Here is a 27,971-nt window from a genome sequence, read left to right on the forward strand (position 1 = left end):
TCAGACCATGATCTCTTTATTCAAATAACAAAGTAACACACTGTAAACACACTGTCCAAAATAAGTACCTGTCAAGCATAAAGTAGCTGAGACATTCTTTCCCTTGGTGCTTTTTCTTCTTCACATCTTCTGGATTATTGAAATGGAAAACAGGACATTAGACAAAATCCTCACAGAAAGACAGGACAAGATGTTATTACACAGTATGTTGATCATCAAGTTGATTTTAGAGAAATGTTATATGTAGATTTCTCTTTTTCCCCCCAAAAGCGGGATACCTGTCAGTGTACTGTATCTCTACTTTACATTAAGTTAACTGGTAACACTTTACATGAACGTACCCTTTAAGGTGGTGGGGGGGGGGGGGGGGGGGGGGGGGTGTAAAGAGTTTAGAAGTACTTTATAAACATGCTCCCATACACCCTAACATTAACATTAGCTGTCATGTTGTGTGTTAGCAACACACGTGATACACTGGCAATAGGAGTCAATTAGAGTGACAACAAGAATCGAAATCGAACATTCGTAACTGTCACTTTTCAATCACTTGTCAATTATACTTTTTTCAAGAACGTGCAAAATGCAAAATTATGTGGAGTGAACCTCCTCAAATTCCATTTGACGAGACCCGCTGGTCTAGATCTGCCAGACTGAAGAAGCATCTGCTGGGAGGAGTGTGTGTGAGGTCCTGAAACATGTCAAACACAGTTTGCAGCACACCACTACTCCCTCAGACTCCATCCAGAAATCCAACCACCAAGGTGGTAGAGGAATGTACCATCCTTTATAGCCCTTCATGACAGTCTAGTCATCCTGAATATATATTGTTTAATAGTCTCTTCTTCATAGAGCACGCAATACATCAGGCGAGTGGGAGGAGCCTGCGGAGCCAGCTCTCGTCTCGTCCAATCAGTCTTGTATCCTCATGGACTCACTGTTAGTGGGAGTTGCCAAACCATGAGCGTACTTTCATCTGGGTCCCCATTGGCTGCTATAGTCTCCTCCCCAAGTCGACGGAACCCCCTGCCTCCGGAGAAGACGGCAGCCGAGGTCACCTTGTCCTTCCCACGCCCCTCCCTGGCCGGGGTCTGCCCCCGTACCCATACCTCAGGGTCCTCGCTCAGCTCGTAGATAGAGCCGTCCTCAGGGCTGTGCTCCGGGGTCTCCGGTGGGGCGTCACATGGGCTCTGGTCGGGTTCGGCTGTCAGCAGCTTGCCGGGCAGCTGGGTGGTTGAGCGGAGGCGATACTGAAGCAGCATTCCCTTGGCCTTGGTGGGCTCTCCCTGAGGGGAGGAGCAGTCAGGTTGCGAGAGTGACTCCTGGGACAATTCATTCCTCCGCTCCCCACCCTCTCCTCCTCCCGCTCCCCCATTGGCCTGGTCGGCAGTCTCGCAGACAGAATCCCGTTTGAGCATGTCTGGGGACAGGGTGCTGGAGGTGACCACAAGGAAATCCACAGGGCCACAGTGAGCGTTTAGAGACGTCATCCCTTTACCTATGGGACAAATAGCACACAAGGCCTCGGTTAGAAAACACACAACTTGATTGGTGGGTTGGTTGGTTGATTTTATTACACAATTATAATACATAATACAGCCAGTCACACCAAAGCAATGGGAGTAACCGGATGCCAGTTTTCATGTGAAAACGTCAGTTGTGTCTGTGCTAAGCCTGACCTGTTATTTTGGGGATACCCTCCAGTTTGGGCACGGGCAGGGTGACGATGATGCCCTGGGCAGTGCCCACCCACAGCAGCCCCTGGCAAATGAGTAGGCTGGTGACCCGGACGCTGCCCTGCTGCCCTGGAAGAGAGACACAACCACCATTCTGTCACTTCCTCCTGTTCATGTCAACGTTACAGTTGCCCTCGTCAACATTTATGATCCATTCCTAGCCTCTATGCCAGCCTCTTGTGTATATCTGAAATTATTTAATAGATTATCACCAGGGGTTAAATTACACCTAGCCTTACATAGGGCAATGTGGAGCTAATACCAGTTTCTCATACCTGTATCCAATCCTTTTAGACCTACACAAGTGTCTAAGGACTGGTTTTGAATCATGTAAGTGAAACAAGTGGTCGGTAACCTGTGACCTTCTACACTGTACTTGCCTGGGCTGAGGAAGGTGGAGCGTGTGGAGATGTTGATCTCCTGCAGGTGCTCCAGTGTCTCCGTGTGGAACAGGCGGATGGATGAGCCCTCGGAGAAGGCCATCCACACCCCTCCCCCCGCCCGCACCATGTGACTCACACTGACCAGTGGCTCAGGGTGCGCGTCAAAACTCTTTCAGAGGGGGAGAGAGAATTAGTGAATGAATGAGAAAGAGGTGTTATGATCCAGCGAGATAGGAGAGAGGTTGTCAATTCACGTGTCCTTTCCTTACTAGCTACAGTATCATATTACACCTATCCAATCCTTTTCGGGTCATATAGTCGCTCTGTCCCTCTTCTCTTCCTCATTCCTTCAGCCCTCTGTAAATGAGGGTGTATAGAAGGGTGTGTTTTGCTAACCTGTGTGTGGAGGCTGGAGCCCTGGATGACGGTGACGTGGTTGGCACAGCTGGCCCACACAGCATTCTCTAGGGTTAGGAGGGTGCGGATGGGGCCACTGCCCACAGTCACCAGCCTGCACGATTCAGGGTCCCACAGCCCCTCTGGAAAAAAGAGAAAATGGTCAATGTTAATGATGGTTACTTATTTATATATCACATTGACTTAACCAGGTAGATTATTGAGAACACCATAGAGAAACATTATTATTATATTCAATTTAAGTCTATGAGAGCACTGTTCAGGAGAGTGTAGTGGTACAACAGCAGACTGAGAGGCAGACCTATAGGCCTATAGTATGTTCATCTTGATGTTGTCTTGTAACTTGTAATGGAATACCTTGATTATACAAGGACATGGCAGGATACAATATTATACAGTTGGTTTGCGGTCTCACCTCCACTCTTCCGAGCATAAACAGACACTTTTCCATTCCCCAGCCCAGCGAACAGGAAGGAGGCAGAGTGTTTCAGGCACAGAACTGGACAACTGTCTGGGTTGGAGAAGGTCAGCAGGCACTGGGTCGAAGTGTCCACGGTACCGTACACATGAATGCTGGGAAATGGAGTTCATGAGAAATAGGGTGACCTTTTACTAGTTATATGACAATGACATGAGGCAACTTGAATTCTACTGATAGAGTTGTGTGTGGCCACTTGGGCTGATACGTTCCGGTTTCTACTAACATTGATATGGACAATACAAAAGTCACAATGAACTGAATGGTAAATGTTAAGTCTGGCACTTTTTTCTGATTTGTTGGGTCCTTGGAGAATAGTGGATAACCAAATCCAAAAGGTGCAGCATGAAAAATTCAGCCATGTTCACTAAACACATGGGTGTCAGCATATTGTGTAAACTCATTCTGCAGTGTTTGCTTGTACTACAGTACACACAATGACTCACTTGCCATCCTGCAGGCCTACACAGATGGTGTTGCCAGTCCTGGCTGTGCTCTTGACAGCAGCCTCCCCCTCCCCTTCCTCCTCTGTGGGACAAGGCTCCATCACGTGATCCAGACACAGGACTGGCGCCCCCATCTGGATGGACTTGACCATGCGCGGCATGGAGCGGTTCAGAGAGAAGATTTCCACTTGACCATGGTTGCGGTCACCTCCACTGGCCACCTGGTCATGACAGATACAGGATGTTAATGGGGCTGACCAGCTATCGAACACAGGTCTACTGCGTGACTCTAGATCACCTGAGCCCGTTGAGCAAAAAAAGAGCTAAAGCCTAGGCTTAGGTTACTCATCACATGAACCATTATAGTTAATTGGACCACCTTCGCTACACTTCACCACAACTCAACCACGGTTTGCAGTACTCACCCAAAGGTAGCCCTGCGGCAGAGAGGTGCTGGCTGCAGAGAATGCCAGCAGGGCACATTGGACCGGGTTGTGAAGGGCCGTCTCCAGCTACAGACACAACAAACGCTCACTTTTACCCACAGACCTACTGTACTCAGTTATATAGCTACACGGAGTCTACGAAACGTTAGGAATACCTTCTTAATATTGAGTTGCACCACCTTTTACCCTCAGAACAGCCTGAATTCATAGGGCATGGACTCTACAAGGTGTCGAAAGCGATCCATAGGGAAGCTGGCCCTTGTTGACTCCAGTGTGTCCCACAGTTCTGTCAAGTTGGCTGGATGTCCTTTGGGTGGTGGACCATTTTTGATACACACGGGAAACTGTTGAGCGTGAAAAACCCAGCAGCGTTGCAGTTGACACTCAAACCGGTGCTTTTGGCACTTACTACCATACCCCGTTCAAAGGCACTTAAATATTTTGCGTTGCCCATTCACCCTCTGAATGGCACACATACATGTCTCAATTGTCTCAAGGCTTACAAATCCTTCTTTAACCTGTCTCCTCCCCTTCATCTACACTGATTGAAGTGGATTTAATCTCAATGTATATGTATTCGGGATTATAGACAATATATTGTATATTATAGCTAAATTCTGTCTATGAACGGGATATAACAGCAGCCCAGTGAATGTTTTAGCTGACCGTTCCTTTACCTCAGTAGCTTCATAGCATTATAAGAACATTTCTGGAACATCCTGCTAGACTTGATGTTCACACTCATGACAGCCTTATTCAAATGAAGCTGAGCTGTGGTTCTGGGTGCTAAGATTACACTCTGTGTAGTAAATTGTTTTGTTGAATAATTGAATCCAAATGTATTTATATTTGCAGCTGAAGACTAATTAGATTTCCAATGGGGTTTGATTGGACGAGGCAGATGATATTAGAGGAACAGGGATCAAAACAAATCAGCATGTTCTTTTCACACACACACACACACACACACACACACTGAAGCCATATAACAAATTTGTTGACCCACAATAATGCAACATATGGATGATAATTGGAACATTGTGCATGTCCTCAAACAGAGTCTAGTCCATCGTCTCCGTATACCCTGCAGTGGTGTGAAGTCCCATGATAACTGGCATCTGCCACTGCTGCTGCATTTCCATACAAATGGTGTACATGTATATTTTCGCCAGGAGGACATTTTAAAAACGCCATCCAACACACACAAGCTCTCTTTTCAGAGACAGGCATCTGAATTTCAAATAGTTAAGATGAAGGGAATGGTGGTGAACAGTATGTAAGAGCTTGGAGGAGTGGAGGGAGTGTGGATACCCTTCCAGAAAAGAACACCGGGTTGCATTCAAAATGGCACCCTATTCCCTATATAGTGCACTACTTTTCACCAGAGCCCACACAGGGGGAATAGGGTGCCATTTTGGATGCATGTTGGTCTGTGATTTACTGTTTACTTGTAATTTATGCAGGCATAATTGTGGGAGAGCCTTTCCGGAGAGTCCAGGGGGGGTTTAGTTTAGAGAAACCAGCCGTTAGTCTTTCAATTTCAACTTGAAAAGACTACTTGGAATGCCATCCAGCATTTTCCTCGCTTCGTGGATTATCTTCAGCAGTCAATGGCCTCAGCCGAGTCCCCAGAAATAAGGTGCTTACCCTTTGATCTCTCCTTTATCCCTAGACACAGATACTATGAAAGCGGAAACTGAATCAGATTCACGTATTTTAAAGGTAGAGTATGACCAGCAGTTGAGTATGTTGATACGTTTTTGGCAGTGTGTGTTCAATCCTCAATCAAATGTATTTATAAAGCCCTTTTTACATCAGCAGTCACAAAGTGCTGTACAGATAACCGGTCTAAAATCCAAAAGAGCAAGCCATGCAGATGTACAAGCAAGGTGGCTAGGAAAAACTCTAGAAAGGCAGGAACCTATGAAGAAACCTAGAGAAGAACCAGGCTCAGAGGGTGGCCAGACCTCTTCTGAAAGGGGGGGAACTTAGATTATCACTAGATCGGACTGATGACATGACTCCAGATTGAAACAAACTATGTAATTCATTTTTGTGCATCTTTCAGTGGAGGCTGTGGGTGATCTCTTTGCTCAAAAAATGAAACAGAAGAATAATAGTACCCCATCTCCTTAACAGGACATGTACGCACGCACAAGCACACACTCCCACAGGCTTTTACAAAAAGTTTACTTTCAACTACAACTGCATTATTCTAATATAATGAGTAAGTTTGGCACATTCAAGGTGCCAACAATGCATATTTCATATCCTCTTCAATCCTCGTTTCTTTAACCCTGCCAGGCAAACTAAGGGGGTGTGTTAGCATGGCATATCATTACACCTTTCATCTCAACATATTTGCTTTTTACTCAATAATGGCTTCTTTTGTGACAGCTCAAAATACTGCTTTAAGTTACGGTGCAGATTTTTTCTCTCTGAGTAACGGAAATGTGCCGGGGGAAATGCGTAGATGAGACCAAGACTTCATATCATCATACCAATCATAATATAGATGAACTCAACTCAGCAGTCTTGAAATACAATCAAGTGTCGGTCATTGCAATGGTAATGTAGTGGTCCCTTAGATGGGCAAGGACTGCTGTTCTCCTCATGTGAGTGAAGGATTCCATTTCCTTTATCAAACAGCTTCCATAATCTCATCAGTCAGCCTTATCCAGCTCAGCTGCCAGGAGACGTAGCAGAGACTGGCAATGAATGAGATGGGACTATTGCATAAACTGCTAATCATAGCCTGTGACACACAGAAACCCCAGTCACACTTCCTTGAGTGGCAATTATTTGATGGTGTTCCGATTCCCGTTGGATCAAGCCAACGCCTGCTACCTCTTGCCTCTGCTCTCCGTTCGACAGCAAATCCAGCACTGTATCAGACACCTTCACTGAGCTTCCTCTCAGCTGTAGCTGCTTACCTTTTGGTCTTGTGTTTTGGAGGAGAAGATGGGAAGTCGGCAGGCTAGCAGGGGACACCAAAATGGATGTCTAGTCTTCCCATCATCCTCTGCAAACACCCAGCCTGGCGTGTTCTCTTCCCCTGTATCAACAGTGATACGTTTAGTTGTACACCTCTGCAACATCCTTTCCCAGTGGACAAATTATGACCAATATGCCAAAAAGCGCCAACATTTATTATTTCTGTGTTATGAGTCCAAAGCTGAGCTAGGTTTGCTATAATGTTAAATGGCATTGTTGGAGAGCTCGACTTACTCTTGGCTATCTTGGCGAGGTGTAGACGGTTGACCCAGGAGATCTTGCTGAGGGGACTGGGAGTGTTGAAAACCACCATGAAACTGACCGGTCGTCCAGATCTGAGGAGCAACAAAATGCATGCATTAACATGTAACACACGTGCATGAACACAGACAATCACAACAAAGGATGGTGTGGATGGGAGAGGGGGTGTGAGAGGGACTTCATGAACATCCAGACTACCCCTCAGCTCTCCCTGATCTAGCCCTGTCCCTACTTTCTAGGGCTATGGGCTAGTGGATATCTTTGTTAATGCTGGACCTTGAATTGCTTCAGTAGAGATTGAGTTTCAATCAGAAACATGAATAAACGTGTAAGCTCTAACTGCCCATTTTGGCATTTAAATGGAGAGTTGTAAAGATTCCAATAACAAACCACACAGGAATAGACTAGAGCTGAGAGAGTTCCATCCACAGCTTGGCAGTAGAGGATGAAGAATGTGCCAGGCCTTGCCACCCACTCCAAGCTGCCCTGCCATCTTCTTACAACCTACCCACACATACACCCCCCCCCCCACACATACACAGGGCCCCAGTTAACCTCCTGGGCACTCACTTGTCAGGCTTGCCTGGCACAGCCAGCCGCAGGCGGCACTTGTTGGCACACTGGATCTGTTCATCTTTGATGTGGATGAGCCTCTGCAGTGCAAGGCACCAGTCCTGCCCTACTGTTGTGTTCAGGTTCTGGAGAAAAACAAAAAAAAGAGGGTGGTAGAGGGATGGTATCACATGATAAACTGCCAATGTGATACTGTCTGTCCAGTTGGAAAGAAAACGTAGGTGTGCGAGTGTGTGTTTCTCTTACCTGGTAGGTGCCTTGTAAAGTCCCCACCAGCAGGGTGATGTTTTCAACCACATACAGGTCGTGTTGTAGCTCCTCCAGCTCCTGGTACAGTCTGGGAGGGCCCAGGAACACTTTACCTGGCACATACAGTCACATCTTCACTGTCTGCGTCATCATCACCATCCTCCATCTCATCCTATTCTTACTCCTCTTAAAGCAGGTGTGTCCAGTCTTATGTACAAAGGTCCGTTGTGGTTGAAGTCTTTCTCTGTCGTACATCTGATTCAACTAATTCTCTTTCTTGAGGTGTGGACTGTGATCAGCTGAATCAGGTGGCTGGAGAAAAAGACGACACCTATACCTGCCCTTTGCGGTAGGATATCCTGTCTCTGTCACCATCATTCTCTGGCATTTCAACAGTTAGGAAATGTCCTGCTGGGTTTCTCCACCAAAAGACTTCCACAGTAAGTTAACTCCAAATGAGACTGAACCGCAAAATAATACAGGGATGTTTATCTCAGAAATGAGACCGGAGGGACAACATCTGAACTACTCCCAGAGGGTTACAATGTAGCCTCTTTTATCACTCAATTATGGAACTGAAGCCTTTAGAGAGATTTCAAAACTAGTCAGTTCCTCCCAAGCAGGTACCCGGTAATAGAGTGGGAAAAGTTGCTTTTCATTACAATAGTATCTTGTCTTGAATGTGAAAGTGTACAATGCATCCTTTTTTTATTGAACTGAATGTGTGTTCTTACCTGGAACATTGGCAACGTTTGGCCGTTTCCCAGTATCTTTGCTCTGGAAGCTCTCCTGTCCCACCTCTACTACCTGCGTCTGCAGCAAGGGGGCACTCCACTTCACTGTGTATTTAGGACCAATGGGAACTAGACTGCTGATATCAGGGGGACCCCTAGTGGAGGAAACAGGAACACATTTCACTGGCCTGAACATAGAGATGTTCCCAAAACTTGTTCTCAATGGTGCCTCCCATGCTGTCCAAGAAGCCGTCACTACAAAGATATTGTCCTCTCTTTTCCATCTCTATGGGCCTGAACTATAAACAGGTTGGTTGTATAGCAACAAAAATGATGTGTGTGCAACTATGGGGCAAACCATAAAGGGTTGGCTTAGATTGTTGACAACATGTCAATTATATTTAGTCTCCAAATTGTTTTTGAATACAAATACAACTCTTGAGCAGTGGTTGTTTCGCAAATATATTGTTACAGATGTTGGTTAGTTAGCTATCACATTTTTGCCATATTAGCATAGACATGACATGAGTCAAAACAAGACATGGTATCAATAACAGCGAGCTGAAACGAGCCACCTGCGATTCTCCACATGGCAGCTTCTTGTCATTGTTGCTTGTTATCTGGTTGTTCAGAATCTTAACACTGTCACACTGGCTTCTGCCTCGTCGATGCGTGCATCATTTTTGTGAAAAAAACTTTGAATGTAAGAGATAATGCAAATGCAGTTCATTCTCTTGGTTGTTGGTGCATTGGGGGGGTTCTTGGTAGTGGGGAATGGAATTGCTTTTCTTCTGGGGGGGGGGGGGGGGGGGGGGGGGTGACTGTGGGAGGGGTCTCGAATGTTTGAGGGACAGCTATTGGGGAAAGTGGGGGGGGATCTTGGAGGGTTCGGGCTTCACAAGATTGTGATCGTCAAAAAGGAAACTATGACATATTTTATATCACTATCATGCACACGCACCCTCACCCTCACACATAAGGATGGCTCTGTTGCGGAAAGACTGATACATATTTGATAGTGTCTTGATGCTGTATTGTTTGTCCTTCATGTTCTAATACTTTAATGTTACCCCTTCCTTGTGTTTTATGTAATAAATAATTATTAAAAAAAGAATAGAAAAGGAGATAATGCAATCCTAACAGCAATTGAGAAATCCTGTTAAAAGTGTCAAGGCTCTTTGAATCAACAGCATGAAAGGAGGTCAAGGAATACGTAATGCAATTACAGTCCTTCTGATAAGTTGAATCCTTCTCCAAACACCAGCACCCCCTACTGATTTTCAGGGCACGTTACTAATCATCAATCCCCATAATTGTGCATGAGAAGAATTGTGATCTGTTCCTCCGGAAATGTGAAAGTTGGGGGCAAAGTTGGCATGAGGCATGAGCCGAATCAAGTAGGGTGCAACAAATAATTTATCAGGCTCTCTGATCAAAACTGAGGTTTTGAAGCATAAAGTTGCAATACATTTTGGGGAAAACTTTACCTTTGTTCATTTATGACATTATCAGTGCCGTGATTCTCATATCTACAATAGTTGTGTTGGACAAGATGGAGAAAAAAAAGAGTTGGTCGACATGAATACACAGTGTGGTTGTCATTCCACAACATGACATTAGACCAGTGGAGGCTGGTAGGAGGAGCTATAGGAGGACAGGCTCATTGTAATGGCTGGAATGGAATAAATAGAACAGAGTCAAACATGTGGTTCCCATATGTTTGATGTGTTTGATACCGTTCCAGTTATTCCATTGCAGCCCGTCCTCCTATAGCTCCTCCCACCAGCTTCCTCCGCATGAGACAGTATGTCTCGTACATAGATTATCTATTTCTATGGTCTCATCCTGGTAGTGCTGACTCACTTGACGTTGATGTTTGCACAGATGAGGGTGTCGTTCAGCAGGAAAACTTTGCGCTCCTTGGACTTAAGGACCTGTCCTTTCTCCCCATACACTGTCTCAATCAGTACCTCACACAGTATCAGCTGCCTCTGGTCTGAGTTCAAGAGCTATAGAGGGGACACAAATATCACACATCACACACACACACACACAACTCACTTACTCTTACACACAATGGAATTGACTAAAACATTTGTTTTTTTCAAATTTACCTTAAAAAGAAAAGATGTTGTTTTGAGAAAGACAGACAGACATTGGAAATCATTGGTGGTGTCTTTAGCATATGTATATACACACACACGTCACCTTGCTCAGTTGACGGTCACCAATGCTGCGTGCCAGCTGCTGGATTTCAGCGACCTGGTCAGCGACTCGTTTCTGCTCGTTCAGCCTCTCGGCCAACGTCTCCAGCTCAGTGAGGGCCAACTGCAGGGGCAGGCGGTCAGGGTGGGCCCGGGGAGTGTTCTTCAGCATGTCCTGAAGGAGGGAGGGAGAGAGCAAGTGGGGGGAGAAGGAGAGAGAGAGAGTGTGTGTGTGTGAGAGAGAATGAGAGAGAGAGATAGAAAACAGTCTTTAGTAACAGAGTATTCGGAAAGTATTCAGACCCCTTGACTTTTTCCCACAATTCCTTCGACCTCATAGCTTGGTTTTTGCTCTGACATGCACTGTCAACTGTGGTACCTTATAAAGACAGGTGTGTGCCTTTCCAAATCATGTCCAATCAATTGAATTTACCACAGGTGGACTCCAATCAAGTTGTAGAAACATCTTAAGGATGATCAATGGAAACAGGATGCACCTGAGATCAATTTATTTCGAGTCCCATAGCAAAGGGTCTGAATACTTATGTAAATAAGTTGTTTTTAAATTTGTAATAAATTTGCAAAAATATCTAAAAAACTGTTTTCGCTTTGTCATTATGGGGTATTGCGTGTAGATTGATGAGTGAAAAAATGTATTTAATCCATTTTAGAATAAGGCTGTAATGTAACAAAATGTGGAAAAGGGAAGGGGTCTGAATACTTTCCAAATGCACTGAAGGGAGCCACATTTCACTACAAACACTCGCCCTCTCACTTCCTCAGGGGAATCCTATGAGTTCATTAATACTAAGAAAGCTGTCTGGGTTTCTACCTGACATGCTTGGCAGAGCACACTATAATAAGGCCTTTTTCCAAATACATGTTTATGAGAAGGTTTTAAAATAGTTTAGTTTTTTCTTTGTTCCTCTTCTCGACAAATGCTTTGTTCGATGGAGCTTAATAAACAATACTTCAACATAATCAACACAAACTAAAATAGAAGTAAAGATGAGTAAATGTTAGTGTACAGCCTATAGCATATATTTATATAGATCATGAACAAGTATTATACATGAATCTTCAAAAAGATAAGATGCTTGTTTTTGCTGTGTCTTGGTACTAACCTGTAGCAGCAGGATGAACTGAGGGAAGCGCTGGATTGGTTTAACCATAAGGCCATAAAGAGTGATTCTGTCAGGACTTGACACTTGCTTCTTCTGTGGGGGCACAAGCATAGAGGCCAAGTCAACAGGGAGGTCATTACATCGTATCTAAGAGGATGATATACAGTATATAGTAGCCCTGAGATGTCAAACACATTCTCACTTTCAAATTCAGAATTAACCGTCTGGATGCGAATCTGACTGACCATTTCACCAAATGCTACAAGAAAACATTGAATGCAAATAGATGCCAAACTTTTAACTTATTGCATACAAATAGATATACTGTAGCAGCAAACAATTCTACAGCCTTGGGAGAGGAAATAAGTCTAATTCATTGTAAACTGAATGATCAAAGAGGAGAGAGTAGGCCACCTTGAGAAACTCCAGGAAAGCTGGCTTGGAAATGCAGGCTTTCTTGATGAGCGCCATGGCGTTAGTGAAGTTGTTGACGTAGTCGCTGTACACGTCTAGTACCATTGACTTGGAAAACTGTGGAGAGAAAAATGGATGCAACATCCAGTCATATAATATTAGTGGAAGGATACATAGAAAATCTATCCTTTCCTTCTAAGTATTCCAACAGGGCCGTGTTCATTTGCGTTGTGTGCCCTAATGAACTGGAGCCTGGTCCCTGCACTTGGATAGATCCATCCTCCATACTGACCGAGGCCACAAAGAGGTCTCCGATCTTCTCACTGAGGTCCCACTCGGCCACACGGGATGCCAGGGCGATTTGGAACATTGAGTGGCACTGCAGGATCTCCCGCAGCCGGTAAAATATGGGCCGCACCTTCTTATCGCTCAGGATCCGGGCCTCTGGCTCAAGCAAGGGCTTCTGGTACTCCTGAGAGCAGCAAGGAGGAGAACCAATCAGAGTGATGCTCACTGATATCTGGTTAGCTGGACTCATCATCAGTGTTAACACCTATCCAGTCAGTTCAGATCTACACAGGTGCTGCAACCAGCCACCCGGAGGATGACCTCTGAAGTTAATGTCTGTGAATCAAAATGACTTCAGACTGTCTGGGTATGGTTCAAATGAAGTGTTGAAAAAAAGAACAGTGGAGGTCACTCACCACTAAGATTCTCTTGAGAGAGTCCACATAACTCCTCTCACTTTGTACAATGGAACCAACGATGTGGCGTCTGATAATCTGTTGGGTGCTAAGCCCCTTTGGCATAGGGCTCAGCTGGGGCGGTGGGTGCTTCACTTCAGACACCATCACGTCCAGATAACCAGCGTCATCATCACTCTCCTCTGTATGGTGACAGTGACATACCTTTAAACTCATTTGCCTATCTACCAATACTGCTCTGTTCTCACATGTCCTGAGGATATAGTGTAGCCCAAGCCCAGGGCCCTATTCATTAGGGAATGCAAATGTTTTGCAATAGAAAACATAAAATATGTGTTTCTTATTGAACATGTCAAGGTTGTCCCTGTATGTTTCAATCCATTTTCTACCATTTGGTGCCCAATGAATACGACCAAGCCCTGGCCTTGTGTCCTTGTCTGTGGTTGTCTGACACCTTGATGATGGAATTGACAGCCCAGTGCCTACCACAGCCACCTCAAGAACCGAATGAGTGACGTGTTAAATCTCTGATAAACTTCTTTGATAACTGGGACATTTCACTTTTACATTTGTTTAACCAGCATTGACTAGTGATATTGACAACAACAACGATGCTAAAAACCATGACAATATATGAGCTATGACAACTGACATTAACCAATACATACTGTTTTTAAAAAGAAGAAGTTGGTAATAATAATAATGCTTACCCGTGGTTTCTTTTTTCTGCAGGAAAGAGACTTTACGCATCATAGCTAACTTTGTCTTTTCCAGTCCGTCCTTGGTGCCATTTCTCGCTGCTTTCATCAGCATCTGGACCTGAAAGAGAAGTGAAGGGGAAAGTAGAGAGAGAGAGAGAGAGAGAGAGAGAGAGAGAGAGAGAGAGAGAGAGAGAGAGAGAGAGAGAGAGAGAGAGAGAGAGAGAGAGAGAGAGAGAGAGAGAGAGAGAGAGAGAGAGAGAGAGAGAGAGAGAGAGAGAGAGAGAGAGAGAGAGAGAGAGAGAGAGAGAGAGAGAGAGAGAGAGAGAGAGAGAGAGAGAGAGAGAGAGAGAGAGAGAGAGAGAGAGAGAGAGAGAGAGAGAGAGAGAGAGAGAGAGAGAGAGAGAGAGAGAGAGAGAGAGAGAGAGAGAGAGAGAGAGAGAGAGAGAGAGAGAGAGAGAGAGAGAGAGAGAGAGAGAGAGAGAGAGAGAGAGAGAGAGAGAGAGAGAGAGAGAGAGAGAGAGAGAGAGAGAGAGAGAGAGAGAGAGAGAGACAGGGTGAGAGAATAATGCTCTGTAAATATGTGAGAAAAGAGAGGAGACACCGCAGAGCTATGCTTCCCCTTTAAAGAGACCACATCAACCATCCTTTGACCAGAGCTAGGCTAGTCGGAGGCTGTGTCCAAAATGTTTTACACTGCCTCCTATCCCTTTTGACCACTTGATACCCAAACAATCCAGATAACAATTATAGACTAGTCTTTTCACTTACCAGCAGTCAAGGCAGGTAAGAGAAGGTAAAGGAGCCAGTTAAGAGAAATGGGACACAGTCGCTGTCATACAGTATTTTTACTCTACAACAATGATTCAGTACCTTGAAGTCACAGCTGCGCATGGCCAGATCCTGCTTGGTCTTGGCACAGCGCTCTTTCAGTCGCCACATGTCCTGAGAAAGCTAAGTTCATCGCCATGCCAATGCCCCCGGCCCCACAAGCAAGGTGGAAGGACAGGACACCAGATCAGGTGAGCGGACAGAAGGGTTGAGGGAAAGAGAGAGGAAAGAGAAGGATAGTCAAGGCGAAAGCAAGAGGCAACCAGTGAAATCACAAGATGTGAAAATGGTTGACAAAATTATGTCAATTGAAGGTAGAACAATGATTGGTTTCAGAAAGTACAGATAAACTCAAATCTGTCATTCTCCTTAGATAGTCATTATAAAAATACATTGGTTCTATTTGTTGAATTGTCTTATTTATAGTATTTCATTCAGCAAGCAAAGACAAGACACTTTTGTTGCCTTCCCTTAAAAAAAAGAGACCATTTCCCCTTGCTCCTAACCCACACAAAATATCATTTCAAATCTCCAATTAAACCTTTTTTTAAATGTTGAAAAACCTTGTGATAAAAAAACAACAACATACAAGCATATCAACAATACCTCATATTATAAGAACCATACTCCTGCCTCTTCAGAAAAACAGATCTTAAATCAACACAGATTCAGGGAAGAAAGAAACTTAAGCAGCAGCAGTGGGAGGAGCAGCAGTAAGTGGATGGACAGGGAATATCCAGAGAGGAAGAAGAGGAACCAAGAGAGACTGCTGACAAAGCCACTAACTACTGAACCCACGTGTATCACTTCCTCATCCAGCGAGCAAGGCAGTGCATTTAAACCAGCTGTGTACAGTTCCTCCTCAGTATAAACATTCATTCACTACATTACCAAAAGTATGCTGGGGTCACACCATGAGAGGGCACTAGACAACACCACACACAACAAACTACTAAACTATACCATGTTGTTCCTACATGTATTGTTGTCTATAGGTATACACTGTAAGTATACTCTAGGGTCCCCCAGCTGGTGGCCCTTGGGTGTCATTAAATAATTGTAGCAAGTATTGAGCAAAAAGGTCTGAGCAACAAATACAACACATAATATAGACATTGCAAAAGCAGCAGAGTGGAGTATACGAGACAGGAGGCTTACCTTACTACTGCTTCGGGCAACAGTGGGTATTTTGGTCTCGCTGTCTGACTGCTCATCATAGCTCTCAAACTCACTGTCGCTCCAGCCGTTGTTGGTGCCATGATGGCTTTCTGGCCTCTGGACGTCCTCGTAGATGTCATCTGACACAACAGGGGAGACATTAATCACACACACAAACAAACATGCATCCATGCACAAACACCACTGTATCAGAGTCCCCACCTTCCAGAGGAGAGAGGAGGCTCTCACAGGGCACGTCATCATAGATGACCTCTGGACGACTGGTCCTAAAGATGGCCTCTGGACTAGTCATGATGATGTCATCAGGGCTGGTCGAGTTGGTCATGTCATGGCGGAGGGTTGGATCGGTCATGACGTTATCGGGACTGGTGGGGCTGGGTGGGCTGTCTGTGCAGGCCAGACCATCTGGACTTTGCAGGCCCTCCGGACTAGACACATTTTCATTTTCAGGACTTGCTGCATCACCTGGACCTCCTACATCAAGAATAGGGGGAGGTTTCCCTGGAAGAGAGAAGTGCACCATTCCAACCTTAGATAATTGGCTAAAAGGCTCAATTGGGCACTAATACCAGTCCCAGGTTTATTTTGCCATAAACATAGTAAATAGCAAAGTAACCAGACTAAAATGGTGGGTAGTAGGCCAATAGACTACGCTCAAGGTTACTACAAGATTACCAAAGCAAGGTCACTAGAAGAGACAGAGCAGAGGCAAGTCAATCTGGTGTACAATCCCACTGGATTTTCCTCTGCAATGGGTATCGTGGGCCACTTTCTGAAGAGTATGCAATCATGGCACATCACCATCATCATTGAGGACGTCACGTACCAAAGCGAGGCGTCTGAGGGAAAGTGTTTATGCTGGCAGGAATCTGCAGGGTGACCGAAGGCAGCTGTATCTCACAGGCATTTCTGCCCGGCACCAAGAGCATTAGAGACAGGAGTCTCTGAAAATCTCAACCATCCCTACGAGCCTGACTAGTGTGGGGCGAATTAGCTATGGTCCTCTCAGCGTGGAAAAGTATGCCCTATCGATGAAGAAAAGGATTCATGTCCTGGTCAATAAATACTCTCCCATTACAGAGGTGAAGGTGGCTGAATTGTAAAGTGAGAGATCTCTGGCCCCTGTAAGAAGTCCAGTTGTATATCTAGCTCTAGAGCACATGTTTTGTATTTATATTAGGGAGTATTCAGTTTGCCAAGGTGTGTAATATGTTTAATATCCAATAATGAGGTTTGCACAGAGAAAATAGACATTGCAAACTTTAACCCACACTTACCTGTATAACTAGGGATATCTAAAGAAATAAAAAGCATGACCAAGAAAGACAAATTCCCAATTTCCAATATTTCAAAATGAATTTTACTAGGGCTTCATTGGGTAGGATGTTGCTACGCTGGGTAGGATTGAGGTTGAGGTGATACTGACTAGGGTTGCAAAATTCCAGGAACTTTCAATAAATTCCCTGCTTTTCCAGAAATCATGGTTGGATGATTCAGGGTATTTATTGAAAGTTCACGGAATTTTGCAACCCTAATAGTGACAGGTGCCTTATACTAGAGGAGCTTAGACTGTGGGTCACGTACAGGGTGGCTAAACTAGACTAGTCTGGTGTTTAATATACCTTTATGCAGTCGCAGAGTGAGCTCTGAGACCACACTGAACCACTCCTTGGCTGAGGTGGCTCCATACGGTGCCTGAACTGAACAAATAATGCACACACTGCTGTGAGGACACACACCACTGAGATCACACATACGTGGAACCCGGATATCTCATATATATACACACACACACACGCACGCGTGGGAGAAATCACACATGCAACTGAGATCTCTCATAAACATGCGTACGCACACACAAAGCGGACAGAGAGACTCTGCCTATGAGAGAGAGAGACTGCCTATGAGAAAGAGAGACTGCATATACAGGGATTTGTAGCCTATCATGTACTATTATACTCAAATAGATGTCTCTGCTTTAGAGCAATGATTACTCTGTACTTGATTAATACAGCCTAGATTTGTCTGCAATTGATTGCTAAGCCATCCATTTCCATTGGATGGATAAGGATCTGATTGGTTAAGTGTGATTCTGGGCTGGTGCCCCATGCAGTGCTGATGTCACATTTTTATTTTTTGTTTCACCTTTATTTAACCAGGTAGGCCAGTTGAGAACAAGTTCTCATTGACAACTGCGACCTGGCCAAGATAAAGCAAAGCAGTGCGACACAAACAACAGAGTTACACATACAAACATACAGTAAATAACACAATAGAAAAATCTATGTACAGTGTGTGCAAATGTAGAAGAATAGAGGGGTAGGCAATAAATAGGCCATGGAGATGAAATAATTACAATTTAGCATTAATACTGGAGTGATATATGTGCAGATGATGTGCAAGTAGAGATACTGGGGTGCAAAAGAGCAGGAGGGTAAGTAATAATATGGGGATGAGGTAGTTGGGTGTGCTATTTACAGATTGGCTGTGTACAAGTACAGTGATCGTGCTACTTGTGACTCAGTATGATTGTAAAAGTAGGGAAGTGCACAATGTGTGACACCACAGCCCTGCTGAAACAGGGTCACAGACCTGTCTGAGTGTCTATGTGGTCAGCCTTTAAGATAGGGGTGTAGTAGCACTCATTCATAGATCCTGCTGGAGATGGCATTGACAAAGATAAGGGGCGAACATTACAATGTGTACTGGCTTATGGCATTGTATCACACAAAGTCAAATTACCAGGGAAAGTTGTCTCAATAGACTATAAAACAACAAGGAAATGTCAGATGTACTGTATAATATGATTACACTCAGAAGTAACATGTGTTCAAGAGTGTCCCTTACCTTCATAAATGCTATTTCTTCTCCCAGAGCCCTCTGTGTCTCCTGACAGTCCCAGCTCAGAGCGGCTGAAACATTGACAACAAATATGGGCATCAAAAAATCTGTGAGTGACACTGCTGCCATGGGTGGTTAATTAAGGGGAGATGTCATTTGAGCAGTAATTGATGTCACAGATGACAATTAATGTATTCATTTATTTTTATTTTACTAGGCAAGTCGGTTAAGAACAAATTCTTATTTACAATGACGGCCTACCCTGGCCAAACCCTGACACAGACGACGCTCGGCCAATTGTGTGCCGCCCTATGGGACTTCAAATCAAGGCCGGTTGTGATACAGCCTGGAATCTAACCAGGGTCTGTAGTGACGCCTGTAGCACTGAGATGCAGTGCCTTAAACCGCTGCGCCACTCGGGAGCCCCAATACAGTGGGCATTGTGGTATATAACATTACAGTGGACATTGTGGTATATAACATAACATTACAGTGGACATTGTGGTGTATAACATAACATTACAGTGGACATTGTGGTGTATAACATTACAGTGGACATTGTGGTATATAACATAACATTACAGTGGACATTGTGGTGTATAACATAACATTACAGTGGACATTGTGGTGTATAACATTACAGTGGACATTGTGGTATATAACATAACATTACAGTGGACATTGTGGTGTATAACATAACATTACAGTGGACATTGTGGTATATAACATAACATTACAGTGGACATTGTGGTGTATAACATAACATTACAGTGGACATTGTGGTATATAACATTACAGTGGACATTGTGGTATATAACATTACAGTGGACATTGTGGTGTACTGTATAACATTGTATAGCTAAGTTGATCAATAGTGTTTGTGACACTGAGCAGTAAAAGTGACTAGATTCTCCTCGGAGTTAATGATCTCTAGTAACTTATGAGAACATCTGCTACTGTTTAACTTCTGCTCTCACCCAATTGAAACAAAGTTTGGGAAGAAATTGTGATGATATTACAGATAAGGTGTTTGAATAAATATATGAATGGGTTTCGTCTATACAGTTTAATCAGAAGTCATTATAGATATAAAAGGTAAATATCCTACCCCTCAGGAGACCTTCTTCCAGCCATCTCTGTGGAAAACAAAACAGTTTAGACTAAGTTATTACCTAGATAAAAACAATGCAGTCAATAGCAGTCTCATTCTACAAGCTTATATATGATAGCATGGCAGAGCTCACCCAAGCAATTATGAATGAGATCCAATGGGACCATGACCATGCTGAGACAGACTCACCTGAGCTATTGGAATGAGGGAGTGAGTGCATGCTCTGGTCCTCCTTTCCAGCAGACGGCAATCCATTGAGCCTTGGCTTTACTGTTGGGTCTTGGGCAGAACTAGGGCCCATTGTGTTCCTTTTTGATGCAAGTCCCGCCATCACAGTGGCTTCAAAGCCCTTGGCCATGGTAGAGACAGAGTTCGCTGGTGTCGTACTGCACTCTTCGTCACTGTTGTCAAAGTCAAACTTCATACCTTCCTCTTCCTCCTCCATCTTAGAGGCCATGTTGGACATAGGCACTGGAAACATGAGGGGAGAAAGTTAAACAAAATGAGACGTACTGTTACAAATTACAATTACACAATGTATCTTCAATCATTCCGGAGACAACACATTATTTCCAAAACACTGCAGTGATCTCATATGTTGTCAGTGTACTATTGACTACCAGCGCATTTGTTACTGATCAGCCTTTTCTCTCAAAAAATACTGTAGGTCTAAATGAGGTATTCTCACACTAAGGCAAAGTATTGGGAAGATTGAGGTCTGCAACAGCATTGACAGTATACAGTGCATTCTGAAAGTATTTACACATTTTGTTACGTTACAGCCTTACACCAAGATTGATTAAATAAATAAAATATCTCATCAATCTACCCCATAACGACAAAGTGAAAACAGGTATTTAGACATTTTTACAAATGTATTACAAATAAAAAACAGAAACACCTTACTTACATAAGTATTCAGACTCTTTGCTATGAGACTCGAAATTGAGCTCAGGTGCATCCTGTTTCCATTGATCATCCTTGAGATGTTTTTACAAGTTGATTGGAGTCCACCTGTGGTAAATTCAATTGATTGGACATGATTTGGAAAGGCAAAGATCTGTCTATATAAGGTCCAACAGTTGACAGTGCATGTCAGAGACAAAACCAAGCCGAGAGGTCAAAGGAATTGTCCATAGAGCTCCGAGACAAGATTGTGTCGAGGCACAGATCTGGGGAGGGTACCAAAAAAATGTCTGCAGCATTAAAGGTCCCCAAGAACACAGTGGCCTCTATCATTATTAAATGAAAGAAGTTTGGAACCACTAAGACTCTTCATACAGCTGGCCACCCGGCAAACTAGGCAATCCTGTTGGAAGGTGAACCTTCGCCCCAGTCCGAGTTCCTTAGCGCTCTGGAACAGGTTGTCATCAAGGATCTCTGTATCTCATGGTCTGTGTAGACAGGTGTGTGCCTTTCCAAATCATGTCCAATCAGTTGAATTTACCACAGGTGGACTCCAATCAAGTTGTAGAAACATCTTGAGGATGATCATTGGAAACAGGATGCACCTGAGTTCAATTTTGAGTCTCATAGCAAAGGGTCTGAATTCTTATGTAAATAAGGTATTTCAGTTTATTTGTAATAAATTTGCAAAAAATTCTAAAACCTGTTTTTACTTTGTCATTATGAAGTATTGTCTGTAGATTGATGACAAAATATTTAATCCATTTAAGAATAAGGCTGTAACGTAACACAATATGGAAAAGGGGAAACGGTCTGAATACTTCCCGAATGCACTGTTGGTGATTTATATACTGTGTTATATTTTAATGCTGGGTTGGAACAAAAGCCTGTACACCTGGTACTGTAGCTCTCCAGGTGACTATAGCATTAAACACAATGGTCTAGTCCAGCCATACTCAATAGGCAGACTGCGCCACTGCAGTTTGCATCCAGACCCAGAACAGGGTCAAAATGGACCGCGGATCCCGACCAAAATAAACACCAAAAACATTTTACTTCTTAAGCCTCCCGGCAGTCTGTCATTTTATTTGTTAAATCATGTGTTTAATGAAAATAACTCAAATATATTTTCATAATTTCCCTGTGCCTTGTTTGGTCCTGGAAATGCTCAGTCTGATCGTGTGGGTGTAATGAAACAAATTTGAAGATATTTACACAGCCCTGACTGGCTGAAAGGATGGCTTAGAGCCCACCCCCTTACACAGATGAAAAAGTAATTGGTCTATAATAATCAGATCACATTAGAATGTCATGATGTGAGCCAAAAGTTCCATCCTACCTCAAATTCAGAGTGTTATTTCGAGGTTGTCCTTGTCCTATCACGCTCTAGCGACTCGTGGCGGGCCTGGCGCAATGCATGCTGACACGGTCACCAGGTGTACGGTGTTTCCTCCGACACATTGGTGCGGCTGGCTTCCGGGTTAAGCGAGCATTGTGTCAAGAAGCAGTGCGGCTTGGCGGTTTGTGTTTCAAATTGTATTCGAGTACCACTTGTCTAGCCGCTATAGGTCTAGCGGATTATAGGTCATTGTTGTGCCAAGTCTAATAAGGAAAACAGTCGCTGGGAAGGACTAAACCTTAACATATGGTAGCATTTCATTTTAAGGAGTGTAGCCTATGCCTGGATCTGCCTGACAGTCAGAATCAAGCAGGAATAACGTCACCTTGCTGACTTGCCTGGGATCAATCAACTTAGACATATAAATCCCAGGACTCTCGGCCCTGTAGATGACAGTGGCTAACTGACTCGCCACGCACTGTTATTCTGCTCCATTAAACCTTACCCTGTCTAAAAAATTATTAAACTTCAACAGGTACATTGATGCTAAGTTTACGGCCATCCTCTTTCATGCCACAAAAAAAATATAGGACATACCTAAAAGAGAAGCAGGTCATGTCAGGGGCCTAACATTGCTCTGGCTAGTGCATGTTAACTGCCCGTACTCCTATTCTCTGCAGGTAGATTCGTGTGGAGGGTGAGACATATGGCCCGGGTGGCAGCAGGAGTCCTTCTGACGCAGCATATGGTCAGTAGGCTAAGACCCCATGCCGGGAGCTCTCACCTTTTCCCCTAGCCCTCCCCTAGCCATCCCCTAGCCCTCCCCTAGCCATCCCCTAGCCATGAAGGGATTAAGTAGCTCCAGACTGGAGCCTGTTAGCTGCCAGGATGTTATCAGCACTGCACTCTGTTTGTCTGGGACAGGTTCCTTGTTTATGTTTGAGTGTACAGATTCCTCAGGTAGCACGTAACACTAGTACTGCCGCTGCCACTGCTATGTCACTGTGTGGCTGCTGACCTAATTTAATGGTAAAACTCACAAGTCAATGTTTGTCTCCACATTGTTACCAAATAGGGTTTGTAAGGAATGCTTCTCAGATGGAACTTCTGCTTGAGGAAGCCCAAATAGATTCACAAATCCTTTATCACACATGGACATACAGTATGTACATTACTACAACCTGAACCACCTACCACCCGCCTCTGTTACATAGTACTAATCGCTTTGTAATTGTATATAAATGGGGAGTTGTTACAGAATAGTCCCCTTAACTCTTGTTTATTTATGACTGTTTTAATAAGATTTGACGTAAATCTCCTCTTTGTAAGGCAGAAATCTACAGCACATAACGATACTGACGAAAGTAGAAACTCACCTGAGGTTGGAGGGGGTGGAGAAGCCATTGGTGTACTCTGTGGTCACATCAGCCTCTGTAAAAACAAACCAACCCAATTAATCACTGAGAACATTCTTTAACCTGATACGATGTGACAAAATGTCAATATCAGATTTGCTCCAATATAGATTTTTTTAGGCCATTGGACTTTTGGGTCTATTGGATTTTTGGGTCCGTTTCATAATGACCTTTTTGAAAGTATCAGCATAAAAGTTTGTTTTTCTTATAAATATCCATAAATGTTACATCAGTGACTTATGGTAACATAGTTTTCCAGGGCTAACTATCCAGTAAATAACTCATATTAATGAGTTATATAAATAACTCATAAATACTCACATATTGCTGCATTTCATGGTGACGAAACTCTGAACAACTCACTCACATGGTCTGTAATAGTTGACACTTCACCTCTCTCAACCTCTAACCTACACTTAGGAAGACAGCCTGTGAAGACTAGACTGACCAGACAGTTTATTAGGTACACCCATCTAGTACCGGGTCGGAGCGCCCTTTGCCTCCAGAACAGCCTGAATTATTTGGGGCATGCTACAGGGTATTGGAAAAATTCCACAGGGATGGTGGTCCATGCTGATGCGATGGCATCACGCAGATGCTGCAGATTGGACAGCGGTACATTCATGCTGCGAAGATGCTCTATTGGGTTGAGGTCTGGGGACTGCGCAGGCCACTCAAGTAAACTAAACTTGCGGTCATGTTCCAGGCAATGTTTTTCCACTCTTCAGTTGTCCAGTGTTGGTGATCGCGTGCCCACTAGAGCCAGTAACTTCTAGGTTTTAGCTGATAGAGGAGTGGAACCCAGTGTTGTCGTCTGCTGCAATAGCCCAACCGTGACAAGAACCGACGAGTTGTGCGTTCCGAGATGCCGTTCTGCACACCACTGTTGTACAGCGCTGTTATTTGTCTGTTTGTGGCCCGCCTGTTAGCTTGCACGATTTTTGCCATTCTCCTTCGACCTCTCTCATCAACGAGCTGTTTTCGCCCACAGGACTGGTGCTGACTGGATGTTTTTATTTGTAGCACCATTCCCGGTAAACCCTAGACACTGTTGTGCGTGAAAAGCCCAGGAGGGCTTCCATTTCTGAGATACTGGGTCCGGCAATCATACCAGACTCAAAGTCGCTAAGGTCACTCGTTTAGCCCATTCTAACATTCAATTGAACAGTAACTGAATGCCTTGATGCCTGTTTTATATAACAAGCCACGTCTGTAGGAGTGATCCATTTTTGTGAAAGTACCTAATAAACTGTCCGGTGAGTTTATATGTACAGTACAAACACACACGTACACCTTGCGACAGTTCCTTGCATGCTCACAGTTGACTGTTCTGCCATAGGCTACCTGCGTGTGTTACATTCTTCAGATGTGTGTTGCAGATCCAGACATGCAGTACAGACTGACTTCACTCAACTGTGAACTGGGCAAGGCAGGCAGAAACTATAAACACATCATAACACAGGATGACTATCATCTCAGGCATGAAAGATCATAAATGCTCCTCATGAATGATTAACAAATCAAAATGGCTCCCAACTCGGTGGACCTTTTAATTCTAAAGACACACCCACACTGTGGTCAAAGGTCTTCATTCAAAGAACGCTTATCAAAACAACTAGCGGCTGTAGCTGAATGCAAACACTCTGATAAATGAAGGTGGTAGCAGCGTGCTGTTCGAGGGGGCGTATTGAACTTCTAGCTCTCACACTCCAGGGAGGGTCATTCCTGGCCTGTGTCCCAAATAGAATATAATTCCCTCTATAGTGCACTACTTTTGACCAGAGACTATAGGCCCACAGGGCTATGGTCAAAAGTAGTGCACTATATAGATAATAGGGTGCCATTTGGGATACAACTTTGATGAATAATTCACAAGGCTATGGGGAGAAGGACGCCCATAGATGGAGCGGTCTTATGAATAGACCCCAACGGAGAGAAACCTCTGATCTACAGTCAGTCTGAGAACAGAGAACAGCGCATGGATTGTTTGGCTGAAGGGAACCCCAGTCAGTGACTGACTCCATACTCCCACACCAAGGACATTACTCAATCGAAACCTCTATCCCGGTTTCTGGGATGTATGTCGCAAACATCACTGCCCCACTGTAGCAAGAAAGCATGTAAAAACTACTGACAACATGTGTTACAGCGGCAACACTGAAGTTTTAATAGTTCATACGTGTCACTTTAATATTGATATCTATATTCAACTAGCAGATTAGTTGTGTTGGTATTTAAAGTAATAAGGGTGGTTAATGTATTTAGTCAGGGACAAGAGATTGGATTACTATGCAATAGTCAGTTCTGCTTGATCAAACATAAGAGTCAGACAATACTGTGGGAATGAAAAATAATCTGCATCATTTTATGACCAGCAAGTGAGTATTACATTTCAAAATGCACCACATAACATTGCAACAAAATATGCCCACACATGAAATGTCCCAGACTTTACGAGAGCATGTGACAGACCACATGCATCAATAAAGGTAATAGCTGTTCTTATAGCAGGTGCTGCAAACTAAAGTTTATCATGTCATCCCATCTAAAGACAAAAATAATATATGAAACTGTTGTACTTTATGTCATTACACCTAGACTTATCTCCCTAGGTAAAACCACTGGATATTTTAGAAGATACTTACACCTCTCTCTCTCGAGCAGTCAAAAGGAGTCAACCTCAGGCATTTAAAGACCCTGTGCAGTATTGCAGAATTTGTTATCTACAATCTTTTCAGAATGCACTTCTCCTCAAAATGGGTTGCTCTGTAAGCTTTTCAAGTGCACCAGGTCACTCTCCTGAAATCTGGAGGTCACTCCCCAACACACACACCTCCCCATCCTCCATAGTGGGGTCCAGGCTTTGTTGCAATGTGATGATGCAGAGAAACGGAGTGTAATGGACAGCCAAAAACAATGAGATCTCACCTCCTTGTTCTCTGTAAAGATTACCACCAGCCAGCCGAAAGCCTTCCTCCAGCCCTTAATCCCAAGGACTCTCCTCTGCACAACCCCAAGTGTTAACAACGAAGCCGGTTTGTCGAGTCTGCACCATCCCTAATACCCTCACTTGACTTGATGACCAAGCCCCTTCCCTTGAAGCTAAATCAAGGGAGGGTTGTAGATGTCCTCTGTACGTTCCACTCTCATAAAACAGGGTTAGCTCTGAGCTTCTGGCTCTTACCAAACAAAGGCTGTCACTAGTTGCTGCTCCCACACTAGGATCAGGAAACTCCTCTCTCTATGCTTAGTGCTCTCGCTCCCTCTCTCCCCGCAGTGCGTTAACCGGCTCTTGATTGGCTGGTGGGGTGTTGAGCGCATTTATGCCTCTCGTGTAGGGATGTGCCGGTTAACGCACTGCGGGAGAAGAGGGAGGAAAAGGGAGGGCGGTTGAGCGCTAAAGCATAGAGAGAGGAGAGTTTCCTAATCCTAGTGTAGGGGTAGCAACTAGTGACAGCCTTTGTTTGGTTACGGCCAGAAGCTCAGGCTAACCCTGCTGTGTGAGAGTAGACTGTACAGAGGACATCTACAACCCTCCCTGGAGAGCAATGGTTGAGTTCGTTTTGCATGGCCCGGTGCCCCACGTGAGTGGAGATTTTTCCTAAGGACCAGTGGTATTGTCTAAAATGAGCAAACCCCGCCTACCCGGGGCATATACATGTACAAATTACCTCGACTAACCTGTACCCCAGCACATTGACTCAGTACAGGTACCACTTGTATATAGCCTCTTTATTATTTTGTGTTCGTTTTTATTATTTTTTTACTTTAGTTTATTTAGTAAAATTTTTCTTAACTCTTTCTTGAACTGCATGGTTTGTTAATTATGGGCTAGTAAAATAAGCATTTCACGGTCAGGTCTACTACACCTGTTGTATTCGGGTATGTGACAAATACAATTTGATTCGACTTGAAATTCATCTCGACCATTGTCAGATTTCAGGGTCAAGACTGACACCTATAGGCCTTTACTAAGTTACACAGGCACAATGTATTAACTCATTATACTGTTGTCACTAAACTTACCCTATTATAAAAACATTGTCTACAATGTATAGCTCCAAATGTGTTTCAAAAGATCATGCCAGCTCATGGACTTTCAGTCCTTCTGAATTTCAGTGGTGACATTTCCCAAACCCCATCCCTAAATTTACCAAACAAAGCGGCAGGGTCAGGCTGTTGAAATGAACAGTTAAAAAGTATGTACAGTGCCTTGCGAAAGTATTCGGCCCCCTTGAACTTTGCGACCTTTTGCCACATTTCAGGCTTCAAACATAAAGATATAAAACTGTATGTTTTTGTGAAGAATCAACAACAAGTGGGACACAATCATGAAGTGGAACGACATTTATTGGATATTTCAAACTTTTTTAACAAATCAAAAACTGAAAAATTGGGTGTGCAAAATTATTCAGCCCCCTTAAGTTAATACTTTGTAGCGCCACCTTTTGCTGCGATTACAGCTGTAAGTCGCTTGAGGTATGTCTCTAT

General features: G+C 43.9%; 1 protein-coding gene across 7 annotated transcripts; it reads right to left on the reverse strand.

The window, feature by feature from the left end:
• LOC110492293 (rho guanine nucleotide exchange factor 10-like protein) lies at positions 1-26,974 on the reverse strand. Of its 7 annotated transcripts, XM_036947254.1 has the most exons (28): positions 26,409-26,973; positions 23,442-23,496; positions 20,010-20,291; positions 19,818-19,845; positions 18,716-18,780; positions 18,461-18,526; positions 16,070-16,369; positions 15,848-15,987; positions 14,732-14,812; positions 13,871-13,979; positions 13,161-13,342; positions 12,749-12,928; positions 12,457-12,573; positions 12,043-12,135; positions 10,923-11,093; positions 10,578-10,723; positions 8,715-8,869; positions 7,978-8,093; positions 7,729-7,856; positions 7,132-7,232; positions 6,837-6,958; positions 3,883-3,969; positions 3,458-3,678; positions 2,949-3,106; positions 2,513-2,655; positions 2,114-2,285; positions 1,677-1,802; positions 1-1,495 (listed from the first exon to the last, which is right to left on the reverse strand). In XM_036947254.1, the coding sequence occupies exons 2-28, from the start codon at positions 23,467-23,469 to the stop codon at positions 924-926; spliced, it is 4,089 nt and encodes a 1,362-aa protein (XP_036803149.1). In that variant the 5' UTR covers positions 23,470-23,496; positions 26,409-26,973; the 3' UTR covers positions 1-923. The 7 variants fall into 7 exon arrangements, with proteins under 7 accessions (XP_036803149.1, XP_036803153.1, XP_036803152.1 ...); XM_036947258.1 differs by lacking the exon at positions 3,883-3,969 and having other exon boundaries at positions 26,409-26,974; XM_036947257.1 differs by lacking the exon at positions 14,732-14,812 and having other exon boundaries at positions 26,409-26,972.
• Between the last annotated feature and the right edge of the window lie 997 nt (positions 26,975-27,971).

The sequence above is a fragment of the Oncorhynchus mykiss genome, chromosome 16 (genome assembly GCF_013265735.2).
Source record: "Oncorhynchus mykiss isolate Arlee chromosome 16, USDA_OmykA_1.1, whole genome shotgun sequence".
In the NCBI taxonomy this organism is placed as follows: Eukaryota; Metazoa; Chordata; class Actinopteri; order Salmoniformes; family Salmonidae; genus Oncorhynchus; species Oncorhynchus mykiss.

Coding starts and splice junctions, on each gene's coding strand:
- LOC110492293 (XM_036947254.1), bottom strand. CDS start 23,469: ATGGCTTCTCCACCCCCTCCAACCTCAG. Junction 11,094..12,042: donor AGTTCATCCTGCTGCTACAG/GTTAGTACCAAG, acceptor TCCCTCCTTCAG/GACATGCTGAAGAACACTCC. Junction 3,107..3,457: donor GTAGGCCTGCAGGATGGCAA/GTGAGTCATTGT, acceptor TCCATTTCCCAG/CATTCATGTGTACGGTACCG.